This window comes from Rana temporaria, chromosome 4 (assembly GCF_905171775.1).
Source record: "Rana temporaria chromosome 4, aRanTem1.1, whole genome shotgun sequence".
In the NCBI taxonomy this organism is placed as follows: domain Eukaryota; kingdom Metazoa; phylum Chordata; class Amphibia; order Anura; family Ranidae; genus Rana; species Rana temporaria.
In genome coordinates, this window is record NC_053492.1 from 8,065,334 (window position 1) to 8,086,220 (window position 20,887).

Consider the following 20,887-nt stretch of genomic DNA (forward strand, 5'->3'; position numbering starts at 1 on the left):
TAGTTTTACCAGAACGAGTGCTCCCGTCTCATAACTTGCTTCTGAGCATGCGTGGGTTTTTAACGTTGTTTTAGCCCACACACGATCATTTTTTACAACCCGAAAAACGACATTGCTTAAAACGTCGTTAAAAAATGCAGCATGTTCGAATTTTTTTTTTTTTGTCGTTTTTCAGAGCCCGAAAAATGATGTGAAACCCACACACGATCATTTTAAATTACATTTTTTAAAAACGATATTTTTTTCATGCCGAAAAATTATCGTGTGTATGCGGCATATGTCCTGTATTTCCCTATATAAAGTCACTTTACAGTTAAAAATGCGTGTAAAATGAAAAACTCCGGTGGGTGTAACAAGATGTCCGCTTTCCCTCTTCTCAGTGTATCACCACTCTGGAGGAGTGCGGGGTGTAGCAAGATGGCAACGACAGAATGTCACATTCTGACAGGTCTCTTAATCTGATGAAACACCCCCTCTCCATAGATACATACATTGTATAGAAAAAGAGGAAGATCTTTATCAATGGACACATTTCTTTTAAACAATGAGAAGTCCTTGTGTCATTACATGAAGAGTGAATCCCTGAGCTACAAGAAAATGGAGGATACCCCGCCCCCTATCTGAGCTACAAGAAAATGGAGGACACTCCTCCCTCTCTCTGAGTTCCAAGAAAATGGAGGATACTCCGCCCCCTATCTGAGCTACAAGAAAATGGAGGACACTCCTCCCTCTCTCTGAGCTCCAAGAAAATGGAGAGACACCCCTACCCCTCCCTGAGCTACAAGACAAGGGCAGAGCTGCCATGCGCAGGGCATCAGGAGCAAAGGTCTCACCTACTAGCAGCTGGTGTAACCCAAATGCTCCCTCTGCATATACATAGACGAGAATTGTTGAAGCCTTTTATTCGGTTTGGCCTGAGTTACAAGAAAATGGAGGCTATTCCTCCCCCTCTCTGAGCTACATGAAAATAGAGGATACCCCGCCCCCTATCTGAGCTATAAGAAAATGGAGGATACCCCTTCCCCTCTCTGAGCTACAAGAAAATGGAGGACACTCCTCCTCTCTGAGCTCCTAGAAAATGGAGGACACCCCTACGCCCTGAGCTACAAGAAAATAGGGGGGAAGGTGCACCTCCTGTCACTTGGAGCTGCAGTCAGAGACAGACAAGAAGTTGAAGGAGAATCTTCCAGATGGATTGGGTAAGATGGGGGACCATGGAGGGGAGCACAGGGGGGCACTGGGATTAGGGACCATGAAGGTGAGTACAGGGGGGACACTGGGATGGGGGACCATGGAGGGGAGTACAGGGTGGGACACTGGGATAGGAGACCATGGAGGGAGTACAGGGGGACACTGGGATGGGGATCAATGGGGGGGACACTGGGATGAGGGACCATGGAGGGGAGTACAGGGGGGGACACTGGGGTGAGGGACCATGGAGGGGAGTACAGGGGGGGACACTGGGGTGAGGGACCATGGAGGGGAGTACAGGGGGGGACACTGGGATGAGGGACCATGGAGGGGAGTACAGGGGGGGCATTGGGATGAGGAACCACAGAGGGGAGTACAGGGGGTACACTGGGGTAAGGGACCATGGAGGGGAGTACAGGGGGGGACACTTGGATGAGGGACCATGGAGGGGAGTACAGGGGGGGACACTGGGGTAAGGGACCATAGAGGGGAGTACAGGGGGGGGGCATTGGGATGAGGGACCATTTAGGGGAGTACATGTGGGGGGACACTGGGATGAGGGACCATGGAGGGAGTACAAGGGGACACTGGGATGGGGAACCATGGAGGGGACACTGGGATGGGGAACCATGGAGGGAGTACAGGGGGACACTGGGATGGGGATCAATGGGGGGGACACTGGGATGAGGGACCATGGAGGGGAGTACAGGGGGGGACACTGGGGTGAGGGACCATGGAGGGGAGTACAGGGGGGGACACTGGGATGAGGGACCATGGAGGGGAGTACAGGGGGGGCATTGGGATGAGGAACCACAGAGGGGAGTACAGGGGGGTACACTGGGGTAAGGGACCATGGAGGGGAGTACAGGGGGGGACACTTGGATGAGGGACCATGGAGGGGAGTACAGGGGGGGACACTGGGGTAAGGGACCATAGAGGGGAGTACAGGGGGGGGGCATTGGGATGAGGGACCATTTAGGGGAGTACATGTGGGGGGACACTGGGATGAGGGACCATGGAGGGAGTACAAGGGGACACTGGGATGGGGAACCATGGAGGGGACACTGGGATGGGGAACCATGGAGGGGACACTGGGATGAGGGACCATGGAGGGGAGTACAGGGGGGGCATTGGGATGAGGGACCATGGAGGGGAGTACAGGTGGGGGGATGCTGGGATGAGGGACCATGGAGGGGAGTACAGGGGGTACACTGGGATGGGGGACCATGGAGGGGAGTACGGGGGGGCACTGGGATGAGGGAAATTGGAGGGAGTACAGGGGGGGCACTGGGATGAGGGAAATTGGAGGGAGTACAGGGGGGGACATTGGGATGAGGGAAGATGGAGGAAGTACAGGGGGACACTGGGATGGGGGAACATGGAGGGAGTACAGGGGGGACACTGGGATGGGGAAACCATGGAGGGAGTACAAGGGGGACACTGGGATGAGGGACCATGGAGGGGAGTACAAGGGGGACACTGGGATGAGGGACCATGGAGGGGAGTACAGGGGGACACTAGGATGAGGGACCATGGAGGGGAGTACAGGGGGGGCACTGGGATGAGGGACCATGGAGGGGAGTACAAGTGGGTGGATACTGGGATGAGGGACCATGGAGGGGAGTACAGGTGGGGGGACACCGGGATAAGGGACCATGGAGGGGAGTACAGGGGGGACACTGGGATGGGGGAACATTGAGAGAGTACAGGGGGGACACTGTGATGGGGAAACATGGAGGGAGTACAGGGGGGACACTGGGATGAGGGAAGATGGAGGGAGTACAGGGGGGGACATAAGGATAAGGGAAGATGGAGGGAGTACAGGGGGGACACTGGGATGAGGGAAGATGGAGGGAGTACAGGGGGGGACATTAGGATAAGGGAAGATGGAGGGAGTACAGGGGGGACACTGGGATGAGGGACCATGGAGGGGAGTACAAGTGGGGGGACACTGGGATGAGGGACCATGGAGGGGAGTACAAGTGGGGGGACACTGGGATGAGGGACCATGGAGGGGAGTAGAGGTGGGGGGACATCGGGATAAGGGACCATGGAGGGGAGTACAGGGGGGACACTGGGATGGGGGAACATTGAGAGAGTACAGGGGGCACACTGTGATGGGGAAACATGGAGGGAGTACAGGGGGGGGGACACTGGGATGAGGGACTATGGAGGGGAGTACAGGGGGGACACTAGGATGAGGGACCATGGAGGGGAGTACAGGTGGGACACTGGGATGGGCACCATGGAGGGGAGTACAGGGGGGATGGGTCACTATTTGGGGGAGGGGCAGTACATGAAACTTCCCCCACACACAGTTCACCTACCTATTTCTCTCCTTCACACAGATCACATACCCCCCCCCCCACACACACACACACACAGATCACCTATTGGGTGTTTTATAACAGAAAGTAAAAAATATTGGCCGTACAGGCCAAACATCGAAAAAAAGGGAAGAAGAAGCAAGACGGGGCCAAAGCGAATAAAAGGCTTCAACAATTCTCGTCTGCCTCAAAGGTATATGCAGAGGGAGCATTTGGGTTCCGCCAGCTGCTAGTAGGTGAGATCTTTGCTCCTGATGCCCTGTGCATTGCAGCTCTGTACACGGCAGCAGCTGCTGCTCCATGTTTCACCAGAGTAGGAGCAGGAACCAAAGCAATTCAAGCAGCAAAGCGTTCAGGCATTATACACATGGCCAGGTCCCAACATTACACCATATAGTCAGGGCAGCAGGGTTGAAATAGCCCGAATGCTTACTTGTGCAAGGGTGTAAGCCAGTGAATTAAGGGGACAGGATCTGGAGGTTGTCAGCCTCTAGGAAGGCTATCCAGCCGCTGGGAGGCATCCTCAGAAGTAAGAATGAGCTCTGGCGTGTTCGCATAGTACACGTGCAGAGCCCGCCAGGAAGTGTGCACGGCGCTGCGCTAATCACAGCCAGGGAGACATTTCCTGATCTCTGCAGCCGAGCATGTCTCCCTGGCTGTGATTAGCGCAGCGCCGTGCACACTTCCTGGCGGGCTCTGCACGTGTACTATGCGAACACGCCAGAGCTCATCCTTACTCAGAGATGTGATAAAATGTACAGTTTCGCCATCTTGCACCCATAGTCTTGCTGGGAAGAGCATGCTGTATTTAATGTTCTTGTTACTAAGATTAAGCTTGACATGATTAAATTACCTCCTCTGGGTGTCAATGGAATAGGCAGGGAAGGTCATGAATTTAGTGGACTCATACCGCAGAACATCAATTTGTCTGGCTTCTCTCAGAACCAGTTCCCTGTCCCTGAAGTTGAGGAGTTCCAGTATAAATGTGCATAGGGGGCTTCCTGCAGGGGTCTGGCAGCTGGCATTCTATGCACCCGTTCTACCACAAAGTGGGCTGAGAATGGAGTCTGGAGTAGCAGTGAATGAAGCATCCACCTCCGTGAAGGTTGTAGGATCAGTCCCCTCAGCGTCCTCTGAAAGACCCACAATGCGGAGATTGTTCCTCCGATTTCTATTCTCAGCATCCTCAGCTCAAAAACACAAAAGAGAGCAGCGCCATCTAAGTGCAGCAATGTTAAAACATTTTTAATATAGGACAGACAATTTGGAACTCACAAGATCGTAGACATCACAGTGCATGTAGGAAGGTATAAGAGGTTCATCCACTCCTGGGGGAAGGCGGTAGGCTCGCAGGTGAAGAGACATCTGATGTTTCCGGCTTCACTGTTGGCTCCCAACCTTTCCCGGTTCTCAGAATCGTCTCAGGAGCGGCTGGACACGTCACTTCCAGATGGAGAGGGAGTGGGGAGGAGCCAGGCTTTTCACCTTTGCTTTAAGGGTGTGCATAGAGGCCGCATGGTAATGCAACATGTCTTCAGAGTCACTCACCCTGTGCTCCAATGTAGTCACCCCAGAGCAAATATTGTCAACATCTTTTTGCGGATTAAGCCGAGTTCCAGCTGCAGCGAGTCAATCTTCCCTGTGAGGGTGGATTTGCAATCTGTAATTTCCTGCATGAGAGCGGTGTAGTTGCTCTGTTCCAGCAGGGCAGGGTCCGGGTTCATCTCTTCTGTCTGTGTCGCCATGTTGGATCCCACAGCAGAAGAGGCGGTCACAACGCCGGTGGGTTTGGAGCTTTTTCCGGCGTTGCGTGGGACAGTGGATCTTCTCCCCTTGGGTATGCCACGCCAGGCACCAGGGTCTCCCCCTTCAGTAAGTTTCAGGTGTGAGACTGCAGGGACAAGGGTGAAGAAACGGGAGATACGGCAGGAGCTCTCCTATTGTGCTGCCGCTCCGGTCACCATCTTGGACACACCCCCAGGTACTTGTCTAATAGTTTTTTTTTAAACTATCAATTTACCTTGCTGAGACCACCGCCTGTGGAAGGGAATTCCACATCCTTGCCGCTCTTTCAGTAAAGAACCCTCTACGTAGTTTAAGGTGAAACCTCTTTTCTTCTAATTTTAATGAGTGGCCATGTCACGTGTCTTATTAAACTCCCTTCTACGAAAAAGTTTTATCCCTATTGTGGGGTCACCAGCATGGTATTTGTAAATTGAAATCATATTTTCTCTGGAGAAGAGGCGCTTGAGAGGGGATAAGTTCAGTGCTCGCAACCTTTCCTCATAACCAATATCCTCCAGACCCTTTATTAGCTTTGTTGCCCTTCTTTGTACTCTCTCCATTTCCAGCACATCCTTCCTGAGGACTGGTGCCCAGAACTAGACAGCATACTCCAGGTGCGGTCGGACCAGAGTCTTGTAGAGCGGGAGAATAATCTTTTTATCCCTGGAGTTGAACCCATTTTTAATGCCAATATTTTGTTTTCTTTGTTAGCAACAGCTTGGCATTGCATGCCATTGCCAAGCCTATCATCTACTAGGACCCCCAGGTCGCTTTCTATCCTAGATTCCCCCAGAGGTTCTCCCCCCAGTGTATAAAATGCATTCATATTTTTGTCAACCAAATGCATTATTTTACATTTTTCTACATTAAACCTCATTTGCCATGTAGTTGCCCACCCCATTAATTTGTTCAGATCTTCTTGCAAGGTTTCCACATCCTGTACATACCAAGTTATCACTATCGTGCTTCTTACCAGAACCTAATTTCCATAATTTCTGCTTATAACTTCATTGTTTCATTTATTTTTTCATACATAGAACTTGCTGATATTCACACAATTGCATTTTATGTTCTGTCTCTCCAGTCACCTGACCTCACATACCAATCACATCCCTTCTTTATTTTTCTTCGTTATTTTCATTTTATTATTTTGCTGTTTTTTGGCTGTTCCCCAACAGTTAAGTATGGACAGCATGGATTCCCAAATGGTAGAAATTTCAAAAGGATGGACAGCCGCACTCTAAAAAAAAACTTTTAAGTTGCCTTTATTGGTAAAATCAATAGAAAATGCACCACAGGAAAACAGCAAAAATCGGGAAAAGAACAGCCTACGTGTTTCACACTGGTTCAGTGCTTAGTCATGGCTAACATGCAGATAAAACACACTTAAAATATATATGATTCCTGTAAAAAACACGTGACCACTGCTGACCACTGGCGGGTGGAGGCCAATTAATTAAGGGCACACCCTAGCCTGAATCAGTAACAATGGTCACCTGTGCACACAGAAGAAATCTAAAAAATGCACATATACATAAAAGATACTTTCAAATAAAACATATCGTCACTAAACACAAATGTGAGAAATATATACCGTATTTATCTTCATATAACGCGCCCCCCCAACCTGGGAGGAAAATTCATGGAAAAAAAAGAAATACTTACAGTTTGGATGCCCCTTGTCGGTGTCTTGTCCGGCGTCCTTCTGCGGCCATCGTGGTGTCCTCCCCGCTGTGTTTTTCAGCCGATTCCTGCTTCCCGCGCTGTGTTTGAACCACTCCGCCGACATATACCGAGCGCAGTACACTCGGGTATACTCGGGCAGGCTCGGCTCCTCTCGCGTAAAGGACGCACAGGACGTGACCGCGAGAGGAGCCGAGCCTGCCCGAGTATACCCGAGTGTACTGCGCTCGGTATATGTCGGCGCAGTGGTTCAAATACAGCGCTGGAGGCGAGTATCGGCGTATATCGTGCCCCCGCGATTTTGCCCTGATTTTAAGGGCAAAAAAGTGTGCGGTATATGCCGATTAAATACGGTATATGAAATGTGTACAAAAATATATATATGTGTGAAGAATCCTTCCAATTATGGTGACTGACTGAGTGAATGAAGACACGAGTACATATAAGTAATATGGAATATGTCCGAGCCATTATGGCTGGATAGAGTATTATGTAAGTATATGTGAACCAGACTTCAAAATATTATGTATATACTATTGCAATACACCATAAAAGGAAGGGAAAAAAGAAAATAAATGGTAACATTGTGTACACCATGACAGTGTTGTGTGGAAGATGACATTCGTGTCAATAAGTGCGAAAAAAAAGTAAAATAAATAATGTAAATATGGTCCAATGACCATAATGTAAAGGTAATGAAGAAAGCCGTGTATTAAAAAGTGAAATGTGAAAGCATGGATTCCCAATAGGAATGCATTTTGTCGTTTTTATTGTGGTCTTTTCACATTTCTCATCTTCTTTTGCCTTTTTTGTTTTTCAACTTTTTTTATTTTTCTGCATTGGTTTATGCTTTTCAGCTATTTGGACCAGCACCATCTGGTGTCTGCTCTCTATACTGCACCCTCTGTATTAATCAGTTCTGTGTCACTTCCTGTTCCGTGTCACTTCCTGTCCCTGGAACACTTTTCCTGTTTTCAGCCATTTTAAAACCAGTTCAAACAGGCTGACCACACGGCCACCATAGGTACAGCATGGGATTTTCTTTATGTCAGATCACACAAGTAAGTCAATTTTGTGTCCCAGTTATGGTACAGGGCTTCTGTCCCTGCTATAGACATATCAATCATCTGTGACTGGCTCTTCCTCCCTGTGAGTAATAAGGATATACCTGTGTATGTGTCTGTATACTCCTCTCCTGTACATATTGCCCACTGTCATACCCTCCACACTCCTCTCTTGTACATACTGCCTACTGTCATACCCTCCTCTCCTGTACATACTGCCCACTGTCATACCCTCCTCTCTTGTACATACTGCCCACTGTCATACCTTCCTCTCTTGTACATACTGCCCACTGTCATACCCTCCTCTCTTGTACATACTGCCTACTGTCATACCCTCCTCTCTTGTACATACTGCCCACTGTCATACCCTCCTCTCTTGTACATACTGCCCACTGTCATACCCTCCTCTCTTGTACATACTGCCCACTGTCATACCCTCCTCTCTTGTACATACTGCCCACTGTCATACCCTCCTCTCCTGTACATACTGCCCACTGTCATACCCTCCTGTACATACTGCCTACTGTCATACCCTCCTCTCCTGTACATACTGTCATACCCTCCTCTCTTGTACATACTGCCCACTGTCATACCCTCCTCTCTTGTACATACTGCCCACTGTCATACCCTCCTCTCTTGTACATACTGCCCACTGTCATACCCTCCTCTCTTGTACATACTGCCCACTGTCATACCCTCCTCTCTTGTACATACTGCCCACTGTCATACCCTCCTCTCCTGTACATACTGCCTACTGTCATACCCTCCTCTCCTGTACATACTGCCTACTGTCATACCCTCCTCTCCTGTACATACTGCTAACTCTCATACCCTTCACGCTCTCCTGTACATGCTGCCCACTGTCATACCCCTAACGCACCTCCCCTGTATATGCTGCCCACTGTCATACCCTCCTCTCTCCTCTACATATAGCTCTCTGTCATGCCCTCCACACTCCTCTCCTGTACATACTGTCCACTGTCATATGCTCAACACTCCTCTCCTGTACATACTGCCCACTGTTATATCCTCTCCTGTACATACTGCCCACTGTCATATGCTCAACACTCCTCTCCTGTACATAATGCCCACTGTCATACCCTCCATACTCCTCTCCTGTACATACTGCTCTCTGTCATGCCCTCCACACTCCTCTCCTGTACATACTGCCCACTGTCATACCCTCCACACTCCTCATGTACATACTGCCCACTGTCATACCCTCCACACTCCTCTCCTGTACATACTGCCCACTGTCATACCCTCCACACTTCTCTCCTGTACATACTGTCATACACTTCACTCCTGTACATACAGTACTCCCCACTGTCATACCCCCGCACACACCTCTCTCTTTCCATTTGTTTTGAGGTAGAATCATATTTAGCACATAGAAAGATCAAGGGTCACATGTCTGCCCTGTCTGTACTTTTTCAATAGTCCCTTGCTAAATATGTACTTTTATTCAAGAGGTTTCAGATGTTGCTCCCCCTGTTCCACCCTACTCAAATCATGGTAGTTTAAATTTTGTTCTAAAGCCTATACTTTTTTTTTATTTAACCATAATGCGTGAGTGCCAGTTCACAATGGGGCGACTCGTCGGGCGACTCAGCCGCCTGACAAGTCGCGTCCCATTCTATTCAATAGAACCGTTCTAATAGGAGCGACGCAAGTTGCTCCGACTTAGAAAAAGGTTCTTGTACGACTTTGGGGGCGACTCGGGGCGACTTGCATTGACTTCTATACAGAAGTCATTTTGCAAGTCGCCTCTGAAGTCGTCTTCAGGACGCCTTGCCGAGTCGCCCCCGAAGTCGTGCCGCCCCAGTGTGAATCGGCTCTTACAGGTAAGTATGTGCATGTTTGTTATTATTTTAAGTAACTTTGTAACACCAACAATACTAGCTTTAAAGTGTTTTGTAAAGATCTACATTTTTGAACCTATTTGGGACATATATATGAAATTGTTATTTCATAAGGTGTTCTTACTTGTGACCCTCACTTTGAGTAAAAGGTCACAAGATTGTTTTTTAGACCAAGGATCCCTTTTTATTTTACCCAGACTGGTCTTTGTAGGTCTATGACAGTGATGGCGAACCTTGGCACCCCAGATGTTTTGGAACTACATTTCCCATGATGTTCATGCACTCTGCAATGTAGTTGAGCATCATGGGAAATGTAGTTCCAAAACATCTGGGGTGCCAAGGTTCGCCATCACTGGTCTATGAGATGTGTATTAAAGTGCCTCTGTTCTGCCCTCACAATGTGTCTGAAGTACAGTGGAACCTCGGATTGTGAGTAACACGGTTAACAAGCATTTCACAATACGAGCACTGTATTTCTAAAAATCCTAACTCGGATTGCAAGTGTTGTCTCTTAAAACTAGCACGATTCAGTACCGCATTTGGCCTGAGGTGGGGGGCGCCGGAGCCGATCGGCACCGTTTGTAAATGCACGGAAAAGCCCGAGGACAGCTTGGCTGACCTCGGAAGGGCTCGTGAACGGAGTCTTTCTGAGGTTTGCCAAACTGTCCTCGGGGCCTTTTCGCCCGTTTCCGAGGCTCTCTGGCCCCCCGCCTCTGGCCGCATGTGGTATTGCATGCCATTGAAATCAATACGGAAAAAATAATTTTAGTTTCCATTGACTTCAATGGGGAAACTCGCTTGGATTGCGAGCATTCTCCTGGAACGGATTATGCTCGTAATTCAAAGTTTCCACTGTACAAGGCTTGGGAGACAGCTAACAATTTCCCAATAAAGATAGAGGCCGAAGAGTAAACAGCTGTAATCTTTACTGAGATATTTTTGTAAAACTGCAAAACACAATTTATAAAGTATACATTAGCATTGAACATTACATTACAAAATGCAAATACAGTCAGGCATGCTTCTCTAGTGTAAGGCCCTAGCTGAAAATAACTCCCTGCCAGAAAAGTACTATCAAACACACACACAAAAATGCAGTTGAATTAGTAGAACACATACTACTTGATTGAATACCGATGACAGCCCAGTTTTAAGAAATGATGGAACTCTAAGGCCTCGTACACACGATCGGTTAAACTGATGAGAATGGTCTGATGGACCGTTTTCATTGGTCCAAACCGATCGTGTGTGGGCGCCATCGGTTATTTATCCATCGGTTAAAAATAAGCCAACTTGTTTTAAATTCAACCGATGGATTCCTAACCGATAGAAAAAAAACGATCGTTAGTAGGCACGACCATCGGTTAAAAATCCACGCATGCTCAGAATCAAGTCGACGCATGCTTGGAAGCATTGAACGTTGTTTTTTTTCAGCACGTCGTTGTGTTTTACATCACAGCGTTCTGACACGATAGTTTTTTTAACCGATGGTGTGTAGGCACGACTGACCATCAGTCAGCTTCATCGGTTAACCAATGAAAACGGTCCATCAGACCGTTTTCATCGGATGGACCGATCGTGTGTACAGGGCATAATGCCATGCTTCCTTCTCATGAGGTTTAAGCAAAATGTCTGCTGAACAGGAAGTGGGAGTAATATACTACAGTTTCCTGCCAGCAATGGATGCCAGCTTAAAGTAACAGTAACCTATTTACATCTATACTGTATGGAGACCAGAACAGCCTCCTTTTCCCGTTTTAAAATCCACACCACTAGAATAGTGAACACTTGTGCTTTTCATCATCAGGCTTCTGTGGTCTTCTGTTTGCACATTCTTTGCCGTTTTTCAAGGTTGACCCATTGGCTAGTTTCTTCTGTTTGTTCATCCACCTGTGAAAACTCTGCTGCAGCCAGAACTCATAGATGTAATGGCAGTTTCCCTACTGCCACTAAATAAAAATTTCGTGCCAGATTCACATAAGAGATACGACGGCGTATCTGCTGATACGCCGTCGTATCTCTGTTTCTATCTATGTGACTGATTCATAGAACCAGTTACGCATAGATATCCCTAAGATCCGACAGGTGTAATTGTTTTACACTGTCGGATCTTAGGCTGCAATACCACGGCCGCCGCTGGGGGGAGTTTGCGTCGTAAACCAGCGTCGGGTATGCAAATTAGGAGTTACGGCGATTCCCGACGGATTTTCGCGTTCGCTACGCCGCCGCTAGTCTAGTTTCCCGTCGCAAAGTTAGTCGGTTTTTTTAGTGCCTTAACTTTACGCAGCAATCGTATTGCTGTATAAAGTATGGCCGTCGTTCCTGTGTCGAAATTTAAAAAATAACGTCGTTTGCGTAAGCCGTCCGGGAATACGGAATTGCGCTACGCGCGTCGCCGTTTGAAAAAATGACGTCACGGCGCGCAAAGCACAACGGAAATTACGAAACGGAGCATGTGCAGTAGGTCCGGCGCGGGAGCGCGCCTAATTTTGAATGGCACACGCCCATTTAAATTGGCCCGCCTTGCACCGGAGGCCGCCGGCGGAGGATTTCATCGCAAGTGCTTGGTGAATCAGGCACTTGCGATGAAAACTTGCGGCGGTGTAACGTATCTACGATACGTTACGCCGCCGCATTTATATGTGAATCTGGCCCTTCCTTCCTATAGTTGCCAACATTGTAAAATAATTTATAGGGACACTTTTTTTGTCTGTAGGCGGAGTCTTATTATAATTACGGGACAGGGCATGTGTGTTGTGGCATAGAGGGGAAAAGAAAATATGTGTGCAGCGGCAAAAATGGGTGTGGTTTCAACGGAATAGTGGGCGTGGCTTAAACGGGTGTGGCTCAAATGGGTGTGGTTCGTGTAAGATGAACGAGGGATGGTGGGAGAAAGAAATAGGGAGGGACAGCAGGCCCAGATCCTACACCACAATAGAAATATGTGTATTCCATAAAGTTTACCAATCAGCAGATAATGATACTCCAAACATCTGGTGTTGGTGTTTCAATTATCCCGGCACCATGGTTGTTATGGTGTCAGGATGATTGAAGCACATTATTATTATTATTATTACATTGTAATATAAAATTAAATCGTTCAACTCACCATAATGTAGAATCAGTGGGAGCCCCGAGTGTGTTCCCTGCCATGCCGCCTGCCACCAGGCGTCCCCAGCGGAGTCTCTCCTTACAGATCATTGTTCTGTCAAAAGCTCCAACCTGTCACACTCCACAGCCATGAGACAGAGGGTTGGCTGCAGCTCCATGTGTCTGTCTCGTTCCTCATGTTCAGTGGAGAGGGGGGGGCCGACCCATGCAGCTAACCCCAGCTTCAGTGTGCAGGAGAATTGTGAAGAGAGAAGCCGATTCATTGGCTGCATTGATCGAGGCCCCTCCCCTCTTCACTGAACACAAGGGGAAAGATAGCGCATGGGGCTAATGCTCCTTTGCAGCAGTCTGTGATTGCCTGTGTCCCAAGTAGGGGTGCAACGGATCAAAAAACTCACGGATCGGATCGATCCTCGGATCAGGAGTCACGGATCGGATCATTTTCGGATCAGCAAAAAAAAAAGACAAATCTTGTTACACCCACCAGAGTTTTAGATTTCACAGTTCTTCTCAACACAAAACAGAGCTTTTTATTGCTAATGTGACAGAACACCTCTGATTTTCACATTTAAACAGTCCGTCAGATTTACAAATACTGTATTTAAGCGTATAAGCTCTGTTTTGTGTTGAAATAACTGCATCTCGCAATACTTATATGTGCAGCCAAGTGGAAGTCGCAGCCCCATGTACGAAAGTGGTGTCATCAGTTCCCTACTGTGACCTGAACTATCCCAATCATCAGATCCCTTTAGTGTCATTGATCGGCGGGCTGAGTGTCTAGTGAAAATCCCCCCTACGTGCTCAGTCCATACAGATCCCCCCCGATCGCCTCCTCTCTCTTCTCTGGCAAGCAGCAAGACGCCCGGTGCGGCGGCGGCAGCGGCTCCCTGTGTGGTGCAGCATGGAGCTCATCGCTGGGCTGTTAGGAGTCAATGACATATTGAGCTCAAGTGCCCACAAACTTCCGAGGAGCAGCCTGCATCCCCCGCGCCGGGTGGACCTCGATGGCCGCCGCTTCGATAGCTAGGCCGATCCCGCTGCCTTTCCTATGGACCGGGAGGCCCGTGGATCGCCGTGTGTCCCGACCCGAAGGTGCTGATCTGTACAGATCAGTTGCACCCCTAGTGACAATACTTGATGTGTTCCCACTGTCATATGGCATTCTTGGGCCACAGTGCCTACACACCGTCACGATTTTATCCACTAACCTCTTTCCTTCATCATTATATTTGACAGGGAAGCCAAAATGCTCCCATACAGGGGATTTAAATGACGCGGGGCATTCAAGCTCCTCTGTTCACCATTACCACGCTGTGTGTGGACTGAACATGCGCAAATTATTATTATTTTTTTTAGAAAACAATCCTCGGATCACGTGTGTGCGGTTCGGATCAATCTTTTTCGGTTCGGATCACGGATCAATGACGATTCGTTGCACCCCTAGTCCCAAGGGTTGCAGGTTCAATCCCGGCGGTGTAAACATCATCATTATTATTATTATTCTTAAAGAACCTGCTAGCCCAGAAAGAGATTTTGCGGCAGCGCCGACGGCCATTTTTCTGGAGCCAGAAGCAGCTGCGGAGCCAAAAACATTCCCGATTTCCCAGGACAAAGGCAAAATCCGTGGATTTTTATCGGGATGGCCGCCGATCGGGATGAGGGTCCCAAAATCGTAATTGTCCTGGGAAAATCGGGACTGTTGGCAAGTATGCCTTCCTAGTAACTGATGATGTCACTGGTTACTAGGACACAGGTAAAATGTAGTCCATATAGTCACCTGGGTGCCCCTTATTTTATATTTAACTGCCAGCTCAGGAAATGTAAATTTCAGCGAGAATCTGTTCGGAACAGAAAGTCTTGGTGGTCCGTGTGTAAGAGGGATCTACATCACTAAATACAATGATTAATTAATGTATGGGGAGCTGGATATCTGGGAGCTTCCCCCCCCAGATTCTGATAAATCCCCCCCTCACAGAGTTGTGGGGAAGATACCTTGTCCCCATGAACACAGGAGCATAGTGCTTTGCTACGGGGCTTCTGGAAGTGTACCCTTCCCATGCTGAGGGCAAGTGGCCTTGTATGGTTTAGGTGGAGGGTGAATGCTTGCTGATTGTATGCATAGATTGGGATCTGCTATGGATTTCTGGGGGGTCTCTCTTACAATTCATAATAGACCCTCATCAAGGATAAGGAACTGATATGGATGTTGAGGGAAATCCCTGCTGCTTTGTATTTTTTTATTTTTTTTATGTCACTCGCTTCTCTACATTTTACACCATACGCCTTTTTCACAGGTAGGTTTTAGGCATCACCCAAGCGTGTTGTTCAAAGGTATTTTCAATGTTTCGCTTTAAAGCTTGTAATAAACTGTCAAGTTTACCAGTCAATGGGAATAATATAGTGTCCTCAATCAAACTAAAATACAAACATGTATAATATTGTACATATTCTTTCTATATATTAGATATACAGTATCTCACAAAAGTGAGTACACCCCTCACATTTTTGTAAATATTTTCTTCTATCTTTTCATGTGAGAACACTGAAGAAATTACACTTTGCTAGAATGTAAAGTAGTGAGTGTACAGCTTGTATAACAGTGTAAATTTGCTGTCCCCTCAAAATAACTCAACACACAGTCATTAATGTCTAAACTGTTGACAACAAAAGTGGGTACACCCCTAAGTGAAAATGTCCAAATTGGGCCCAAGTGTCAATATTTTGTGTGGCCACCATTATTTTCTAGCACTGCTTTAACCCGCTTGGGCATGGCGTTCACCAGAGCTTCACAGGATTCCAATGGAGTCTTCTTCCACTCCTCCATGATGAAATCACGGAGCTGATGGATGTTGGAGACCTTGCGCTCCTCCTCCTTTCATTTGAGAATGCCCTACAGTGGCTCAATAGGGTTTAGGTCTGGAGACATGCTTGGCCAGTTCATCACCTTTACCCTCAGATTCTTTAGCAAGGCAGTGGTCGTCTTGGAGGTGTGTTTGGGGTCATTATTGTGTGGGAATACTGCCCTGCGGTCCAGTCTCCTAAGGGAGGGGATCATGCTCTGCTTCAGTATGTCACAGTACATGTTGGCATTCATGGTCCCCTCAATGAACTGTAGCTCCCCAGTGCCGGCAGCACTCATGTAGTCCCAGACCATGACACTCCCACCACCATGCTTGACTGTAGGCAAGACACACTTGTCTTTGTACTCCTCACCTGGTTGCCGCCACACATGCTTGACACCATCTGAACCAAATAAGTTTATCTTGGTCTCATCAGACTACAGGACATGTTTCCAGTAATCCATGACCTTAGTCTGCTTGTCTTCAGCACACTGTATGCAGACTTTCTTGTAAATCATCTTTAGAAGAGGCTTCCTTTTGGGACAACAGCCCTGCAGACCAGTTTGATGCAGTGTGAGGCGTATGGTCTGAGCACTGACAGGTTGACCCCCCACCCCTTCAACCTCTGCAGCAATGCTGGCAGCACTCACTATGCACTATGTCTATTTCCCAAAGACAACCTCTGGATATGACGCTGAGCACGTGCACTCAACGTCTTTGGTCAACCATGGCGAGGCCTGTTCTGAGTGGAACCTGTCCTGTTAAACCGCTGTATGGTCTTGGCCACTGTGCTGCAGCTCAGTTTCAGGGCCTTGGCCATCATCTTATAGCCTAGACCATCTTTATGTAGAGCAACCATTCATTTATTTTTTTCAGATCCTCAGAGAGTTCTTTGCCATGAGATGCCTTGTTGAACTGCCAGTGACCAGTATGAGAGAGTAATGCCGCATACAGAGGGTCATTTTTTGTGATGAAAAAAAAATGACGTTTGAAGTGATGAAAAAAAACGACATTTTTATTTATTTATTTATTTATTAAAATTCTTAAAAGTACAAAAAAGTACAAAACGCAGTCAGTTACCCGTAGGCCTCGATGCGCCGAGAACAACCATACAGCAACAACCAAAAAAACACACACAGGCAGCGGAACAGATCAAATTTAAAATAGTAGCAGATCAAAGAACTATAAAAACCTATGTAATTCCATAGGCTAGACTGAAAAGCTCAGTTTTTAAAAGCTTCCTGAACTTAAAAAGATCATTCTCAAGCCTTAATTTTAGAGGCAGGGAGTTCCAAAACTGTGCTCCCTGGACCGCACTCGTCCTCCCTCCGCATTTTTTCTTACGAAATTTAGGAATCACCAAAGTTTCCAAATTAGCCGACCTTAAGGTACGGTTGGGCACATACTTGGTGAATTTTTCCTGCAGGTACACTGGCCCCTTGCCATGGGTAGCCCTGTGCACCATGCATCCAGTCTTAAACAGAACCCGTTCCTTCACGGGTAGCCAATGCAGGGCTCTCAGCGATGTCATGAAAACTTCATTTTCAAAAACGATGTAGCATACACACCATCATTTTGAAAAGTGATGAACAAAGTGATGGCACTCTAAAGGGGAAGTTCTATTCGCCTTGAGGCTGCTTTTAGCTGGTTACTTGTTAGTAAAAGACGATTCGTGCTTTTTTGTCTGTTACAGCGTGATGAATGTGCTTACTCCATTATGAATGGTAGTTTTACCTCCCGTCTCAAAACTTGCTTCTGGGCATGTGTGGGTTTAAAAACGTCGTTTTGCCCACACACTATCATTTTCATTGACACAAAAAATTACATTTTGAAAAACGACACAAAAAATTCGAGCATGTTCGAATTTTTTTTTTGTCATTTTTCAGAAGACATAAAATGACATTTTGCCCACACACGATCATTTTAATTGACATTTTTAAAAATGTCATTTTATTTCATCACAAAAAATTACCGTCTGTACGCGGCATTAGAGTGATAATGTAAAAAAGGAAAAGAATTACCGTGCTAAAAATAAAACTAACATAAGCTGCAACAACAAAGTGATATACACACCAAAATTGCAAAGGAAAAAAACAGAGTTGCGCTGTGTGAAAAATAATAAAAGCTAAGATATATTACTAAAATATAAAATGGTGATAAACCATGTGAAAAAAATGGAATAATTAACACATTTGTGATTATTAGTCCAGTTGAGTCCAGAAAATCAAATCTGATGAAAAGTAAATACATCCTAGGCATTAGAAATAATCCTGATGATCACTAAAGTTCAGCAAGACGGTGCAAATTCAATTACCACCACCAAAAAACACCTTGTAGAGTAGAGGCTTACCGGAAGGCAAGCGTAACCAGCTTGCGGCTGTAAACCCCAGCCAGGGCCTTTATGTGAAACAGCAGCAGACACGGATACACTAAGGATCCTCCAGGTAGGTCGTCAGCAGTTATGTATGCCCAAAAAACAACAATAAGCTCACATAGTGAAGTTCAGCAGGCAAAGGGTGCAAATACAAACAGTCGTGACTTGGATGTAGATAACCACCACCAGAAAACACCTTATAAGTTGGAGGCTTACCAAAAGGCAAATATAACCAGCTTGTGGCTATAACCCAAGCCAGGGCCTTTGTATGAACCAGCAGCAGACTCAGATGTCCTGATAACCTGTCATCGATGGTATACCAAAAAGGGCTCACATAGTGAAGTACGTAAAAGTATTGCCATGTTTAATAAAAATAAGTTGCACTTACAAAAAAGTAAGGAAAATGTAAAGCCGGCCGGCTTACTCGAACGCCCGTCCGCTCGGACCGTCGCGTCATACATCAGCACGTCACCTTCCCAAATTTAACACACCTGAAACCTTGTAACACTGAGTCACATGACACTTGGGAGGGAAAATGGCTAGGCCCAATTTGGACATTTTCACTTAGGGGTGTACTTACTTTTGTTTCCAGTGGTTTAGACAATAATGGCTGTGTGCTGAGTTATTTTGAGATGACAGAATATTTACACTGTTATACAAGCTGTACACTCACTACTTTAGATTGTACCAATGTTTTTATTTCTTTAGTGTTGTCACATGAAAAGATATAATAAAATATTTACAAAAATGTGAGAGTGTACTTACATTTGTGAGATACCGTATCTAATAATGATTGTTAGAAATAGAAACCAACTTTATTCAGTCCTTTACATAGAATTACATAGAATTCTGACTTTTATTTATTTTTACAGGTGGATTATATTTGTCTTCATAAACACAACAAAGTCGCATGGGAAACGAGCCATATGGGTGTCTTACGTAATTAAAAGAGTTTATTGCAGTTCACTGGAGGATTCACACAGGACACAAGAAATATTGGGGTTGTAAATAGTTTGGATACTCTTAAAAATTGATTCAGTCTCAGGGGACAACGGCAGACAAGTAATTTCAATGTTCTGGAAGTGACTACGGCTTTATAGTAAAGTCCAACACATTTCTACGCAGGAGAAGTCATTTCATCTTTGGATTGTGATAAAGGTTTTACCGTGAAGGGAAATTTTATCACACATCTGGCTCACAATGGAGGAGAAACCATTTCCGTGTTCTGAATGTGGCAAATCTTTTAAAAACAAGTCAAATCTTTTGAAACACCAGATAGTTCACACTGGAGAGAAGCCATTTGAGTGTCCCGAATGTGACAAAACTTTTACACAGAAGAGTAATCTTAACTTACACATGAGCATTCACACTGGAGCAATGCTGTATCCGTGTTTGGATTGTGGCAAAGATTTTAGAGTGAAGGCAAATCTTATCACACACCAGAGGATTCACACTGGGGAGAAGCCATATCAGTGTTCTGAATGTGAGAATGCTTTCACATCGAAGTCACAGCTTAGCAGACACCAGAGGAGTCACACTGGAGAGAAACCGTATGAGTGTTCTGAATGTGATAAAGCTTTTATAACCAAGATCAGGCTTGACAAACACCAGAGGATTCACACTGGAGAGAAGCCATATCAGTGTTCTCAATGTAACAAAGCTTTTACAGTGAGAGAACACCTTATCAAACATGAGAGGGTGCACACTAGAGAGAAGCCGTTCCAGTGTTTTGTGTGTAATAAAGATTTTTCAGATAAGTCACACCTTATCAGACATCAGAGGATTCATACTGGTGAAAGGCCATATCAGTGTTCAAAATGTGACAAAGCTTTTACAACAAGAGAACACCTTATCAAACACGAGAGGGTCCACACTGGGGAGAAGCCGTATCAATGTTCTGAATGCGACAAAGCTTTTACACAGAAGGCAATCCTTATTAGACATCAGAGGGTTCACACTGGAGAAAGGCCATATCAGTGTTCAGAATGTGATAAAGCTTTTAAACAGAAGACCGATCTTAACTCGCACCAGTGGGTTCACATTAAAAAGAGGCCATATCAGTGTTCAGAATATAACAAAGCTTTGCCAAGCCAGAGAGAGCTCGTTACACACCAAAGTGTCCACACGAATGACAATTTGATTATTTTTTCAGACAATCATTAACGACTGAACTGTTTCTTTATGATTTTCATCTTTATCTTTTTTTTGTGGAACCTTGACTTGACCACAAGTCTAATGCCACGTACACATGACCATTTTTCCGGTTGTAAAAAATGACGTTTTTAAGGGTCTAGAAAAAACTATATATGGCCTTGCCTACACACGATCATGAAAAAAAAATGCTCTAGCAAAGCGTGGTGATGTACAACGGCACTATAAAGGGGAAGTCCCATGCTGATGGCACCACCCTTTGGGCTGCTTTAGCTGATTTTGTGTTTGTAAAAGACGATTCGCTATCTCCATTACGAACGCTAGTTTTACCAGAACGAGCACTCCCGTTTTATAACTTGCTTCTGAGCATGCATGTTTTTTTTACGTCGTTAAAGCCCACACACGACCATTTTTTACAACCTTAAAAACAACGACGTTAAAAACGTTGTGAAAAAATAGAGCATGTTCGAAATTTTTAATGCCCATTTTTTAGATCGTG

General features: G+C 46.2%; 1 protein-coding gene across 2 annotated transcripts; it reads left to right on the forward strand.

Annotated features, from left to right (window-relative positions):
- Positions 1 to 1,131: 1,131 nt before the first annotated feature.
- Positions 1,132 to 20,527, forward strand: LOC120935855 (zinc finger protein 84-like). Of its 2 annotated transcripts, none has more exons than XM_040347902.1 (2): positions 1,132 to 1,199; positions 19,110 to 20,527. In XM_040347902.1, the coding sequence occupies exon 2, from the start codon at positions 19,438 to 19,440 to the stop codon at positions 20,398 to 20,400; it is 963 nt and encodes a 320-aa protein (XP_040203836.1). In that variant the 5' UTR covers positions 1,132 to 1,199; positions 19,110 to 19,437; the 3' UTR covers positions 20,401 to 20,527. The 2 variants fall into 2 exon arrangements, with proteins under 2 accessions (XP_040203836.1, XP_040203837.1); XM_040347903.1 differs by lacking the exon at positions 1,132 to 1,199 and adding an exon at positions 7,964 to 8,047.
- The last annotated feature ends 360 nt before the right edge of the window (positions 20,528 to 20,887 follow it).

What these genes read in the sequence shown, in the direction of transcription:
- LOC120935855 (XM_040347902.1), top strand. Translation starts at nt 19,438, where the DNA reads ATGGAGGAGAAACCATTTCCGTGTTCTGAATGTGGCAAATCTTTTAAA.